At 47.1% G+C, this 15409-nt stretch overlaps 1 protein-coding gene across 2 annotated transcripts; it reads left to right on the top strand.

The window, feature by feature from the left end:
* The first annotated feature begins 4793 nt into the window (after positions 1 to 4793).
* On the top strand, positions 4794 to 8552 carry LOC100982859 (class I histocompatibility antigen, Gogo-B*0101 alpha chain). Of its 2 annotated transcripts, XM_003831606.7 has the most exons (9): positions 4794 to 4818; positions 5138 to 5345; positions 5474 to 5743; positions 5989 to 6264; positions 6839 to 7114; positions 7219 to 7335; positions 7777 to 7809; positions 7916 to 7963; positions 8137 to 8552. In XM_003831606.7, the coding sequence occupies exons 2-8, from the start codon at positions 5273 to 5275 to the stop codon at positions 7957 to 7959; spliced, it is 1089 nt and encodes a 362-aa protein (XP_003831654.6). In that variant the 5' UTR covers positions 4794 to 4818; positions 5138 to 5272; the 3' UTR covers positions 7960 to 7963; positions 8137 to 8552. The 2 variants fall into 2 exon arrangements, with proteins under 2 accessions (XP_003831654.6, XP_024784859.4); XM_024929091.4 differs by lacking the exon at positions 4794 to 4818 and having other exon boundaries at positions 5137 to 5345; positions 7777 to 7963.
* Positions 8553 to 15409: the final 6857 nt, after the last annotated feature.

Genomic DNA, 15409 nt, shown 5'->3' with positions numbered 1-15409 from the left:
ATATTATATGTAATATATCTATATAGGTTGTAAGTCCCACGATAAAAAACTTTTTCTTATCTTTAAACAGTTCTATGTATACAAAGTAAGAATAAATGAGGGGAGCAAGATAGCCTTTTGCACTTAGCTCAATATTTACCATTTTTGATCATCTTCATCTTTTTTGATAATCTCATTTTCCACCTGGTATCATTTGCCTCTAGTCTGAAGAATTTTCTTTACCAATTGTAATTGTACAGATCTGCTGGTGACAAATTCTTTTAATTTTCTTTTACCTGACATATCTCATTTGCCTATCCTTGAAGGACATCTATGCTGGATATAGAATTCTTAGTTGATCTTTTTTGTCTTCCAGCACTTTAAAGATGTTATTCTACTTTCTTTTGTTTCTATGGTTTCTGATAAAAAGTCATTGATCAGGACAAGAGGAACAGAGAAACAAAAACCGGGAAAATAACATGGTAGATGTAAAACTTATCATATCAATAATGACAAAAACCTATATGAATCAACACTCCAATGAAGGGCAGAGATTGTGTGACTTGGTTTAAAAAAACACGGAACCCAACCATACGCTCTTTCCAGACATGCACTTTCTTTGTTTTTTTTTTTTTAATTTAACTTTTATTTTTAGTTAAGGGGTACATGTGCAGGTTTGTTATATAGGTAAACTTGTGTCATGGGGTTTTGTTTCACAAATTATTTCTATACCCATTAGTACCCACCCAAGTATTAAGTCTTAGTTCCCATTAGCTATTTTTCCTGATCCTTTCCCTCCTCCCACCCTCCACTCTCAAGTGGACCCCAGTGTGTGTTGTTCCCCTCTGCATGCCCATGTATTCTCATCATTTAGCTCCCACTTATAAGTGAGAACATGTGGTATATAGTTTTCTGTTCCTGCATTAGTTTTCTAAGAATAATGGCCTCCAGCTCCATCCATGTTCCTGCAAAGGATGTAATCTCATTCTTTTTTATGGCTGTATAGTATTCTATGGTGTATATGTGCCACATTTTCTTTATCCAGTCTACCACTGATGGGCATTTAGGTTGATTCCAAGTCTTTGCTATTGTGAATAGTGCTTCAATGAACATATGTGTACATGTAAGTCATGCACTTTCTTTTTTTATTTAATTTATTTTATTTTGCTTTAAGTTCCAGATACATGTGCAGAACGTGCAGGTTTGTTACATACGTATAGTCTGCCATAGTGGTTTGCTGCACCTATTCACCCATCCTCTAAGTTCCCTCCTCTCACCCCCAACTCCCCAAAAGGCCCTGGTGTGTGTTGTTCCCCTCCCTGTGTCCATGTGTTCTCATTGTTCACCTTCCACTTAAGAGTGAGAACACGTGGTGCTAGGTTTTCTGTTCCCATGTTAGTTTGCTGACGATGACTTCCAGCTTCATCCATGTCCCTGCAAAGGACATGAACTCATTCCTTTTTATGGCTGTGTAGTATTCCATGGTGTATATCTACCACATTTTCTTTACCCAGACTATCATTGATGGGCATGTGGGTTGGTTCCATATATTTGCTATTGAAAACAGTACTGCAATAAACATACCTGTGCATGTGTCTTTATAGTAGAATGATTGATATTCCTTTGGGTATATACCAAGTAATGGGATTGCTGGGTCAAAGAGTATTTCTGGTTCTAGATCTTTGAGGAATGGTCACACCATCCTCCATAATGGTTGAACTATTTTACATTCCCACCAACAGTGAAAAAGCATTCCTATTTCTCCACAGCCTCACCAGCATCTATTGTTTCCTCACTTTTTAATAGTTGCCATTCTGGCTTGCAGGAGATAGTACATCATTGTGGTTTTGATTTGCTTTTCTCTAATGATCATTGATATTGAGCTTTTTTTTCATATGTTTTTTCTTCTGAGAAGTGTCTGTTCATACCCTTTGCCAATTTTTGATAGGGCTGTTTTTTTTCTTGTAAATTTGTTTAAGTTCCTTGTAAACATACATGTGAGCTGTCATCATTCTTGTTTAAACACCTAAGAGGCATCCTAACCAGTGCAACATGGCAAGAAAATGAAATAAGAAACCAATAGAAGGACCAGGCGTGGCGGCTCATGCCTGTAATCCCTGCATTTTGGGAGGCTGAGGTGGGAGGATCACTTGAGTTCAGGAGTTTGAGACCAGCCTGATAGTGAGACCTCATCTCTACCAAATAAAAATAATTTTAAAAGAAAAAAGATCAATAGATAGGAAAGGAAGAAACAAAAGTCTTTGTCACCAACTTCATTGCGTATGTAGAAAACACTAGGGAATTCTGAAAAAGCCTCTGGAATTAATCATTGAATTTGCAAAATAGTTAATAAAATATATATAATAAGTCACTTAGATGAACATGAAAAGATGGCAAACAATACTAGTCATCAAAGAAGTGCAAGTTAAAACCACAATGAGAAACCATCACACATCACCTACAATAGGTAAAGTTAAAAAGACATTTGATAAGTCTAAATACTGTCAAGAATATGGAAAAAATAGGAATGTCTGATATTGCTGGTAGAAATGCAAAAAATGTGGCAGCCAATTTGTAAAGTGGTATGGCAATTTCTTATACAGTTACCCATCTATTACCACATGGCCCAGCAATTCCACAAATATGTATTTATCCAAAAGAAACAAAAATGTAAGGCCACACTTGTAAGCAGTTATTTATAGTGGCTTCATTAATAACAAGCCCTAACTGGAGGAATCCACATATCTATCAACTGGAGGCAGAGAAACCAATGAATAAGCTGGGATTCCAGCAATACTCAGCAGCTGCTCAGCAACAAAAATGAGTGAATGGCATCATCTCAAACATCATTATGCTAAAGGAGAGACCAAACGAAGGACTACATAACATACGACTGCACGTCCATTACATTCTAGAAATTTCAGTATTGCAGTGACAGAAAACAGAGTGGTGGTTGAGTGAAGGGAAGGGGTGAGGGTGGGAGGCAAGGATTAAATAGAAGGGGGCATAAAGAAAGTTTTTAGGGAAAAGAAACGGTTCTCTACAGCGCCACAACTCAGAAGTAACTGGGTGGTGGGAACTAAGGGGAGAGGAGGGTGTGAGGGAAGAGGACAGAGAGAAGGGCTGGGGAAGCAGGAGGTGAGGACAAGGAGCAGGAGGAAGGACTCTAAAGCAGTGGAGGAGCCTAGCAGGGGATTCTTTGCATTCTGGGTTTCTCTACTGGGCAGTGTGGTAGTTACATGACTATAAATAATTACCAATATTCACCAAAAAGCGCAGCTAAAACTGGTGAATTTTATTACACATAAATGCCGTAATAAGCCAAAAAATAAAAATAAAAATAAAAAGGGGGGGAGGGGAGGCAAAAATAAAGACATTTTTAGATAATCAAAGCCATACAATTAATTTCCTAGGGGTCCTGTACTACACTTAATTTTAAAGGAAGTGCTTCAGGGTGAAGGAAAATGATACTAGATGGTGACCCAGATATACAGAAAGGAACAGTTAACAACAGAAATGATGCACATACACATGTCACATTCACACTCATTTTCTTAATTTCCTGAAGACATATGGCTACTTGTTTAAAACAAAAAGTATTACACTGTATCAATTGAGTTTATAATATAGATTGATGTAATATATAAAACAATAATAGCATAATGGTAGGTTACAAGAAACTACACTCTTACAAGTGTCCTTTATTTTCTGGATGCAGCTTAATATTACCTGAACTTCACTGTGAAAAGTCAAGGAATCGGGTTTCCATTCTTTGCTATTGTGTAAAGAAATATAGCCAAAAGCCACTAGGAGAATTAAAACCATAAACTAAAAAATGTTTATTTGACACATAAGAAAGTAGTAAAGGAGGAACAGAAACAAAAAGATATGAGACAAATTGAAAATGTATAGCAAAATGGTAGACCAAAATCCAACCATTGTAAGTGAAGAAATTACACGACCTGAGTCACATTAGCAGGACTGCTGAGCACTGTGGGGAGAACAGACATGGGCAGGAAGTGAGGGACAGTGTTAGTGCCACAATTCAGGAGTGAAAGGGTGGCAGGGACTAAGGGGAGCGGGGGTGTGAGGGATGAGGGGGCAGACAGAAGGGCTGGAGAAGCAAGGAGGTGAGGAAAAGGAGCAGGAGAAAGAATTCTAAAGCAGTGGAAGAGCCTGGCAGAGGATTCTTTGCATTCGGTATTTAATACATTTTGTTGGACTTCCTAAAAACTAATTGGCTCCTTATGATTAAAAAAAAAAGAGTCACAAAAATACCAAGTGTCCATATAAAATATGCACACTGCTTAGATGTGCGGAGTTCAGGAAAACAGGCAGTGCTTGAGCGTCGGTGAAGAGCATTGGGACTGCATGGAGCACTCGCAACTTTGAGATGATGACTACAGGCTCCCGGTTGCAATAGACAGTAATAAACCCCGCTTCTTTATATTCAGGAGATGTTCTGGACTCATATAGGGATTACTCGGGGTGGGGAATGAAGATAATTTTAAATGCAACAACCCAGAGTCACAGATCCATAGTCTGGGAAAGTAAAACTTAGGAGCTTTGAGAGTTTAATTGTAATGCAGTTTTGACACAGGTTTTTTGCAGATTGGAATTCTAATCATTCAGGGATTACCAATATTGTGCTACCTACTGTATTAATAAACAAAAAGGAAACTGGTCTCTATGAGAATCTCTGTGTGGTGGCTTCAGACAAAACTTCGCCAGGTTTAGAGAGAAACCCCCTGTCTCTACACCTCCATTCCCAGGGCGAGCTCACTCTCTGGCGTCAAGTTCCCCGTGATCAGTTTCCCTACACAAGATCCAAGAGGAGAGGTAAGGAGTGAGAGGCAGGGAGTCCAGTTCAGGGACAGGGATTCCAGGAGGAGAAGTGAAGGGGAAGCGGGTGGGCGCAGCCTGGGGGTCTCTCCCTGGTTTCCACAGACAGATCCTTGTCCAGGACTCAGGCAGACAGTGTGACAAAGAGGCTGGTGTAGGAGAAGAGGGATCAGGACGAAGTCCCAGGTCCCGGGCGGGGCTCTCAGGGTCTCAGGCTCCGAGGGCCGTGTCTGCATTGGGGAGGCGCAGCGTTGGGGATTCCCCACTCCCACGAGTTTCACTTCTTCTCCCAACCTGCGTCGGGTCCTTCTTCCAGGATACTCGTGACGCGTCCCCATTTCCCACTCCCATTGGGTGTCGGGTGTCTAGAGAAGCCAATCAGTGTCGCCGGGGTCCCAGTTCTAAAGTCCCCACGCACCCACCCGGACTCAGAATCTCCTCAGACGCCGAGATGCAGGTCACGGCGCCCCGAACCGTCCTCCTGCTGCTCTCGGCGGCCCTGGCCCTGACCGAGACCTGGGCCGGTGAGTGCGGGTCGGGAGGGAAATGGCCTCTGCCGGGAGGAGCGAGGGAACCGCAGGCGGGGGCGCAGGACCTGAGGAGCCGCGCCGGGAGGAGGGTCGGGCGGGTCTCAGCCCCTCCTCGCCCCCAGGCTCCCACTCCATGAGGTATTTCGACACCGCCGTGTCCCGGCCCGGCCGCGGGGAGCCCCGCTTCATCACCGTGGGCTACGTGGACGACACGCAGTTCGTGAGGTTCGACAGCGACGCCGCGAGTCCGAGAGAGGAGCCGCGGGCGCCGTGGATGGAGCAGGAGGGGCCTGAGTATTGGGACCGGAACACACAGATCTGCAAGGCCCAGGCACAGACTGACCGAGAGAACCTGCGGATCGCGCTCCGCTACTACAACCAGAGCGAGGCCGGTGAGTGACCCCGGCCCGGGGCGCAGGTCACGACTCCCCATCCCCCACGTACGGCCCGGGTCTCCCCGAGTCTCCGGGTCCGAGATCCGCCCCCCTGAGGCCGCGGGACCCGCCCAGACCCTCGACCGGCGAGAGCCCCAGGCGCGTTTACCCGGTTTCATTTTCAGTTGAGGCCAAAATCCCCGCGGGTTGGTCGGGGCGGGGCGGGGCTCGGGGGAGTGGGCTGACCGCGGGGGCGGGGCCAGGGTCTCACACCCTCCAGAGGATGTATGGCTGCGACGTGGGGCCGGACGGGCGCCTCCTCCGCGGGTATAGCCAGTCCGCCTACGACGGCAAGGATTACATCGCCCTGAACGAGGACCTGAGCTCCTGGACCGCGGCGGACACGGCGGCTCAGATCACCCAGCGCAAGTGGGAGGCGGCCCGTGTGGCGGAGCAGCTGAGAGCCTACCTGGAGGGCCTGTGCGTGGAGTGGCTCCGCAGATACCTGGAGAACGGGAAGGAGACGCTGCAGCGCGCGGGTACCAGGGGCAGTGGGGAGCCTTCCCCATCTCCTATAGGTTGCCGGGGATGGCCTCCCACGAGAAGAGGAGGAAAATGGGATCAGCGCCAGAATGTCGCCCTCCCTTGAATGGAGAATGGCATGAGTTTTCCTGAGTTTCCTCTGAGGGCCCCCTCTTCTCTCTAGGACAATTAAGGGATGACGTCTCTGAGGAAATGGAGGGGAAGACAGTCCCTAGAATACTGATCAGGGGTCCCCTTTGACCCCTGCAGCAGCCTTGGGCACCGTGACTTTTCCTCTCAGGCCTTGTTCTCTGCCTCACACTCTGTGTTTGGGGCTCTGATTCCAGCACTTCTGAGTCACTTTACCTCCACTCAGATCAGGAGCAGAAGTCCCTGTTCCCTGCTCAGAGACTCGAACTTCCCAATGAATAGGAGATTATCCCAGATGCCTGTGTCCAGGCTGGTGTCTGGGTTCTGTGCCCCCTTCCCCACCCCAGGTGTCCTGTCCATTCTCAGGTTGGTCACATGGGTGGTCCTAGGGTGTCCCATGAGAGATGCAAAGCGCCTGAATTTTCTGACTCTTCCCATCAGACCCCCCAAAGACACACGTGACCCACCACCCCATCTCTGACCATGAGGCCACCCTGAGGTGCTGGGCCCTGGGCTTCTACCCTGCGGAGATCACACTGACCTGGCAGCGGGATGGGGAGGACCAAACTCAGGACACTGAGCTTGTGGAGACCAGGCCAGCAGGAGATAGAACCTTCCAGAAGTGGGCAGCTGTGGTGGTGCCTTCTGGACAAGAGCAGAGATACACATGCCATGTGCAGCATGAGGGGCTGCCGGAGCCCCTCACCCTGAGATGGGGTAAGGAGGGGGATGAGGGGTCATGTCTCTTCTCAGGGAAAGCAGGAGCCCTTCTGGAGCCCTTCAGCAGGGTCGGGGCCCCTCATCTTCCCCTCCTTTCCCAGAGCCATCTTCCCAGTCCACCATCCCCATCGTGGGCATTGTTGCTGGCCTGGCTGTCCTAGCAGTTGTGGTCACCGGAGCTGTGGTCGCTGCTGTGATGTGTAGGAGGAAGAGCTCAGGTAGGGAAGGGGTGAGGGGTGGGGTCTGGGTTTTCTTGTCCCACTGGGGGTTTCAAGCCCCAGGTAGAAGTGTTCCCTGCCTCATTACTGGGAAGCAGCATTCACACAGGGGCTAATGCAGCCTGGGGCCCTGTGTGCCAGCACTTACTCTTTTGTGCAGCACATGTGACAATGAAGGACGGATGTATCACCTTGATGGTTGTGGTGTTGGGGTCCTGATTCCAGCATTCATGAGTCAGGGGAAGGTCCCTGCTAAGGACAGACCTTAGGAGGGCAGTTGGTCCAGGACCCACACCTGCTTTCCTCGTGTTTCCTGATCCTGCCCTGGGTCTGTAGTCATACTTCTGGAAATTCCTTTTGGGTCCAAGACTAGGAGGTTCCTCTAAGATCTCATGGCCCTGCTTCCTCCCAGTCCCCTCACAGGACATTTTCTTCCCACAGGTGGAAAAGGAGGGAGCTACTCCCAGGCTGCGTGTAAGTGGTGGGGGTGGGAGTGTGGAGGAGCTCACCCACCCCATAATTCCTCCTGTCCCACGTCTCCTGCGGGCTCTGACCAGGTCCTGTTTTTGTTCTACTCCAGCCAGCGACAGTGCCCAGGGCTCTGATGTGTCTCTCACAGCTTGAAAAGGTGAGATTCTTGGGGTCTAGAGTGGGCGGGGCGGGGGGAGGTTGGGCAGAGGGGAAAGGCCTGGGTAATGGAGATTCTTTGATTGGGATGTTTCGCGTGTGTGGTGGGCTGTTCAGAGTGTCATCACTTACCATGACTAACCAGAATTTGTTCATGATTGTTGTTTTCTGTAGCCTGAGACAGCTGTCTTGTGAGGGACTGAGATGCAGGATTTCTTCACGCCTCCCCTTTGTGACTTCAAGAGCCTCTGGCATCTCTTTCTGCAAAGGCACCTGAATGTGTCTGCGTCCCTGTTAGCATAATGTGAGGAGGTGGAGAGACAGCCCACCCTTGTGACCCCTGTTCCCATGCTGACCTGTGTTTCCTCCCCAGTCATCTTTCTTGTTCCAGAGAGATGGGGCTGGATGTCTCCATCTCTGTCTCAACTTTATGTGCACTGAGCTGCAACTTCTTACTTCCCTACTGAAAATATGAATCTGAATATAAATTTGTTTTCTCAAATATTTGCTATGAGAGGTTGATGGATTAATTAAATAAGTAAATTCTTGGAATTTGAGAGAGCAAATAAAGACCTGAGAACCTTCCAGAATCTGCATGTTCGCTGTGCTTGCTCAGTCTTTGCAGGTGGGGTGTGGAGAAGGCTGTGGGGGGCCGAGTGTGGACGGGGCCTGTGCCCAGTTGGTGTTGAGTCCATCATGGGCTTTATGTGGTTAGTCCTCAGCTGGGTCACCTTCACTGCTCCATTGTCCTTGTCCCTTCAGTGGAAACTTGTCCAGCGGGAGCTGTGACCACAGAGGCTCACACATCACCCAGGGCGGCCCCTGTACACGGGGGTCTCTGTGCATTCTGAGACAAATTTTCAGAGCCATTCACCTCCTGCCCTGCTTCTAGAGCTCCTTTTCTGCTCTGCTCTCCTGCCCTCTCTCCCTGCCCTGGTTCTAGAGATCTTGGTGCTGAATCCAATCCCAACTCCTGAATCTGTAAAGCAGAGTCTAATTTAGACTTACATTTGTCTGTGAAATTGGACCCATCATCAAGGACTGTTCTTTCCTGAAGAGAGAACCTGATTGTGTGCTGCAGTGTGCTGGGGCAGGGGGTGCGGGGAGGGGGTTGCTGTAGAAAGAGGGATGGGGAGGGAGGGCACACAAGCAGCACTGCTGAGAAAAACATAGGCGGCCTCTATCTCAGTGTGAGGGGTCCTTGTGCTGTAGCTGCCACAAAACAGCACTTGGCCTGAGGCTATGTTAATAAAGATACTGCCTTCAAAACAGGGAGCTGCTCTACAGTGATCATTCATTCAACTGACCTTTGTCATTGGCCAGACATAGGACAGAATGGTTCTGCATCTGGGGAACACCACTGAAGTAAAATCAGAAAAATCTCTGGCCTTTTGTAGCATATGTTCCAGTGGGAAGAGGCAGACGATAGATACACTATAACCAGAGTAAGGAAGGAAAGTGCTAGAAGGTGGTAAGTGCTGTGAGGCAGGTGATCCAGGACGTGGGCAGTGGGGACAGGGAAGGTGGCTGTTGTGCTGGGTAGTCAGTGTGTGCCTTGTTGCAAAGGTGACTTTTGAGGAAAGATTTGAGGGACATGAGGATGTCTGGGGAAATTCTTTCCAGGCAGAGGAAGCTCCAGTCCAAATGCACTATGGCAGGAAGGTGTTTGTGTTCCCAGAAGAGCAAGGAGGCCAGGAGGGCTGGACAGAGAGAAACTGAGGTGAGGTCAGAGGTGCGGCCAGAACAGGTGGGCTTGAGGGGAGGGGGTTGGATCTGGCCTTTGCCCTGAGTGGGATGGGGAGTTAGAGGACAGTTTTGAGCAGAAAAGGGCCATGATATAACTTCTGTTTTAAAAGGATCTCTCTGACTGCTGTGCTGAAAACAGAATTGAGAGGTGAGGGACGAGGGAGGCAGAAGGGAAAACAGTAGGAATCGAGTGCAGTATTCCAGGCTGCAGATGTCGGTTACCTTGACTGGGGCGTGAGCAGGGGAAATAGTGGGACGTGAGGGGATTCTGGGTGCATTTGAAGATGGACTCACAGCATTTGCCAATGGATTGTATCTGTGGTGTGAGAAAGACGAATCAAGGACACCCATAGTTGTAAGATGAGTGAGTAGAAGGGTGGAGCTGCTGTCAGTGGAGATGGGGAGACTCTGGCAGGAGCGTCCTGAGGAGGGGGCATCACAGGCACTCAGTGGAGGAGATGTCTACCAGGAAGGCAGGAGGGGGAGCTGGGGTGGAATTTGGACAGACAACTCCAGAGTTTAGGGGAAAGGACTGGGCTGGAGAAATAGATTTAGTAGGTCACACCATATATATGAGACTTAAAACCTCAAGCATGGATGAGGCACAAAGGGAGTGACTGACTATGGAAAAGAATGAGCACAAGGACTGAACCCTGGACCTCCAGTTCTAAGGGGTGTGATCAGACCACACCCAGAGCAGACTGCACAGTTCTGGCCCCATGTCTAGAGGACACTCAGACAAGGAACCCCCATGTGCACCAGGATCACCTGGATGTGGTGCTGAGATCCTGGAAGTCTGGAGTTGAGCAAGAGATTCTGGATTTATGACAAGGCTGGAGCTCATGTTGCTGGTCTCCAGATCACACTTGGAGTAGCAAGAACACCAGGATCCCACACGTCTGAGCATCAGCCTCACCTCTAAGGCTTGTCATATAAATGATTCCTTGGTCTTGTGCATAATACTCTGAGACAAGGGTTCTGGGGTGTGGCCTGTGTATTTTCTAAGTCCCTGCCAACAATCCTATTGCTCAGACAGATTGGGAACCACTGAGATCAGTGATCAGAGAGTGCCCAGGGTGGGTGGGTGAGATGGGTTTTCAAACCCTGTTTAAAAGAGGATTTTTCTCACAGAAAGAAAAGGGAGGATGTATATCATCAGTTATGAGAGGTGATATTCTCTGTTGTTCTCTACACCATGGGGTAGAGGCCAGGTAGACAATTCAGGATGTGGTTCTCGCACAAAGAACACCTCTGAATGCCGCTCTCTGACACTCGCCCAAAGACTCATTTCTCACTCACTTCTTGGAGAAAACTATGGAAACCAAATTTCTGTAATGTACACATAAAGTTGTATATTGGTATTGGGGGCTAGTTTTATTATGGGGAAGGCCACAGAACCAGGCTGGAAACTACACATCCAAGAACAGAATTCACAGCCCACCCTGGATCAGGTCCCTCCTAGGAACAACTGCCTCTGCTGCTGAGCACAGATGCCACTGCTCACACCTCTGACACCCTGGTGCTGGACACTGGACCCTGAGGCTAGGGCAGATGTCACTGCTGCACCTGGAAATTGGACATCACTACTGTCACTCAGCCATCTTTACTAAAATGCTTTCTGCACAGTCCTAGCCTCTCTGTCACCTCATTCTGGCTGAGTCTGGCAGTGATATAGGAGTTAAGAAGAAATTATTTAGACAGGTAGTGAGGGTATGCAAGGCTTTTAATGGAAAGCAGGCTCCAAATTATTTTCTTTTCTAACAAGGAGCAGCCTGTAATATCAAGCTTCAGACATAGACAAGTAAGCTGGAAGTTTGCACAGGTGAATGCCAGCAGCTGTCCAATAGGACGCCTGGGACTGGGCATGTTCATAATGGCGGCTCCATCTTCCCTTCTCTTTGCCAGGCATGTTTACAGTAAGGAGCAGACAACATGTCACCGGCCAAGTGGAAAGCCCATTTGCATAATAGGATGAGGGTGGGGTGAACAGCCTTCCACACGCACTATGTAAATATCACACCTGGTCCAACCAACCTGTGGGCCCTACATAAATCAGACACCATCTCCTCAAGCCTGCCTGTAAAATCCGATGCACTCCCATTCCAGGCCGGAATTCCCTTTTGGGTGCCCCTCTCTCTCACAAGAGGGAGCTGTTTCCCTTTGTCTTTCTTTTGCCTATTAAACCTTTTGATCCTAACTCACTCCTCGTGTGTCAGTGTGCTTAATCTTCTTGGCGTGAGATGACGAACACTTAGTATTTACCTGAGACAATGACACCTCTTCAGCAGGTGGTCATCAGACTGGTGGAGCTTAAAACTCATGTCCATGATCAACTGCAGGGGTGACTGGAGTGTTGTTGTCCTCTTCCAGGGAGGGAGGTGGTGTCTGTCTCCTCTCAACATTTTACATGTTGTAAACCAAAAATAAACATCAAAGCCACCCCTTCCCAATCATTTTAATGGACACCCTCAGCCAGGGTGCTCAAAAGTTAACCTGAAAGACTGGCTCAGGCCACCATGGGAAGCAGGTATTGAACATGTCTTATTATGCCCTCTTCCCTCTTGGAATTCAGGAAAAGTTGACCAGCATTTACCATCAACACAGACCTTCAGTCTGATCAGAAACATTTACAATCTATTCTCTCTGAAGCCTGGCACCTGGAGGCGTCATCTGCATGAGAATTTTGGACTCCACAACCTTTTATCATAACCCAGACATTCCTTTCTATTGATAATAACTCAACCAATTGCCAATCAGAAAAATTAAAAATCTACTTATAACCCAGAAGCACTACCCCGCAACCCTTGCTTGCTTCAAATTGTTCCAACTTTCTGGACCGAACCAATGTATAGCTTAAATGTATTTGATTGATGTCTCATATATTCCTTAAATGTGTAAAACCAACCTGTGCCTCAACCACCTTGAGCACATGTTCTCGGTCTCCTGAGGGCTGTGTCATGGGCTGTGGTCACTCATTTTTGGCTCAGAATAAATCTCTTTAAATATGTTACTGAGTTTGACTCTTTTCATTGACAGTGTGGAATTCTGATGTAGTAAGAGGGTTCAAGTGCTGGAGTGTGAGGGGTGGGGAAAAGTGACAAATTTTAATTCTTGGAGCAGTGATCCAGGACGAGAACTTTATCTGGTACCCAGTAGGCACGAAGAGTGGCTGAATGAACCAGTGACTAATAAATAACATATTTCCACGCATTCCCTTAAGGATAGGTTTACATCAAGTTTTTGTCTATCCCAGTTTATACTCTAGATTATTGGAGTGGCATTCTGTAATGATGAAATGATTATTCAAACATCTTCCCTCAGCATGACTCTTACTAGGATTAAAACTCCCAGGTTTGTAAGATCTCAGAGGTTCTGGGTCCATACGATGTTTTATATTAATATTTATATTTTCTTGTGTGTGGAAATATTTCTGGGGAGAGAATCTCTAACATTTATTAGTTTTTATGTGACACCCTCAAAGGCCTAAAAAATCCTAACTTCTAGATTAAAGGTAGGACCACTCCACGTCTAGACAATGAACAGCTGGTAGCAACCTGTGTTTAGGGACATGAAACAAATGCTTACATTTGTTTATCTTTTCCTCTGGGACCGAAGAAGGTAGAGGTTTACTTGCTTACTCTTACTATAAGTTTCTCTCTGTGGGACGGTGATGGGGTTTTCTTCCACCCAAATAACTTTCTGATTCTCCAACAGCAGCTGGGAGTCCTAGAGTTTGACTCAATTCTGACACTAACTACCTGGAGTTCGCCTCAGACTCTACAGGTTTACCAGCTCAGTCCTACAAGTCTGTCCTCACTTCAGAAGCAAGTCACAAGTATCGGGTCCCAGGTTACCTGCACTTCTGTCTAACACGGCTGCAAAGTCAGGGGTTTCTCACCTCCCAAGGATTGAGAATTCTTAAACTAACTCAAAGAACTCAGGAAGTTGCTATAGCCATGTAAACCAAAAAACGTCTGAGACAGGTCTCAGTCAGTTTAGAAGTTTATTTTGCCAAGCTGAAGATGCACCTTGGAAACAGAGACACAAATCATTGTAGCATCTGTGGCCCATGCTTTTTCCTAACAGGCTTTTGAGGACTTCAGTATGTACAGGGGAAAGAGCAGCCAGGAGAGGAAAAAAATAGTCAACTATGCATTCATCTCATGCTCAGTAAATCTGCATTTTAAATAAGATAAAGTAAATGTTGGGTAGAAAAGTCAAATATGCGTTTGACTCTGGGTGGGTGGAGGGATGATTTCTAGTCTTGTCTTTGTCCTGTACCTGTGAAGATAAGCTGTTAATTTACATTGTCAGGGGGAAAATTCAACAAAACTGTTTTAGAGTAAACACGTTGGGGCCCACAAGGAATTATCTTGTGAACAGTTTGTGAGGGAGGCCACCTGGGGAGATACGTGGTCTTCTATCTTTGCAGTTATTTGTTTAGGAACGAAAGAAAGGCAGTTTTTCCATCAGTCTCCAAACTTAATTTTTCCCTTTGGTATAGTGAATTTGGAGTCCTGAAATTTTATTTTCCTTTCACACTCAGTATTGCAGTTTTTTATTGTTATAGCTTAAATCCCCACCTTTTTGGCACCTGGGACCGGTTTCATGGACGACAGTTTTTCCATGGACTAGTGGAGGTGGTGGAGGGCAGAGGGAAATGGTTTCGGATGAAACTGTTGTACCTGAGATGATCAGGCATTAGCGCTTCATAAGGAGCATGCAACCTAGATCTCTCGCATGCAGAGTTCACAATAGGGTTCATGCTTCTATGAGAATCTAATTCCGCCACTGATCTGACAGGAGGCGGAACTCTGGTGTCATGCTCATGCTCTCTCACCCAACGATCACCTCCTGCTGTGCGGTCTGGTTCCCACCAGGCCAGGAACCTGTACCAGTCCGCAGCCCGGGGGTTAAGGACCCCTGGTTTAAATTATGCCACTAGAGCAGAACTCCTGAGACTGGATAACTTATAACAAACAGAAATTTGTTTCGTTCATGGTGTCGAGGATGAGAATTCCCAGATCAAGGGACTCTATCTGGTAGAAAACAAAAGGACAAAAGAGGGTGAGAGGTGGGGGGAAAAGGAAGTCAAACTCACAGCCTCAGGTCCTTTTATGATGAGCCTTAGTCCATGAATGAAGGCAGAGCTCTGATGGTCCAATCACCTCTCAAAAGTCCCATTTCTTAAAAATGTTGCATTCGGGATGAAATATCCAACAGATGCTTTTTTGGGGAAACATTCAAACCATAGCAGTTATAAAGGATACAAATGAGCAGCCAGATGAAGAGGTGCACAGAGTGAGGCCTGGAAGGGCTCTGAGCACAGGAGCCTCTGTCCCCATGGAGATGGGGTTCACCATCCTCCCAGCATGTGGACACATGGATGTGCTCAGCAATTGGGAAGCTCTCCGAAACCCAATCTCCAGAGGTTTCTATGGAAATTTCATTCTGTAGGCATGATTAATTAAATCACCGGCCACTGTGTGACTGAACTCAATCTCGAGCCTCTCTTTCCTTCCCAGACTTTAGGGATGGGGCTAACAGTTCCAATCCTCTAATCACAGCTTCGTGTTTCTGGCAACCAGCCCCCATCCTGAAGCTATCTAGGAGCCCCTCACCCCATAGTCATCTCATTGCCATGTTGAAGTCATGTGTATCACTGAGGAGATTGCAAATGTTTTAGAACCTGGTTGCCAGG

The sequence above is a fragment of the Pan paniscus genome, chromosome 5, assembly GCF_029289425.2.
Source record: "Pan paniscus chromosome 5, NHGRI_mPanPan1-v2.0_pri, whole genome shotgun sequence".
Classification (NCBI taxonomy): Eukaryota; Metazoa; Chordata; class Mammalia; order Primates; family Hominidae; genus Pan; species Pan paniscus.
This window is presented reverse-complemented; position numbering and strand designations above follow the sequence as displayed.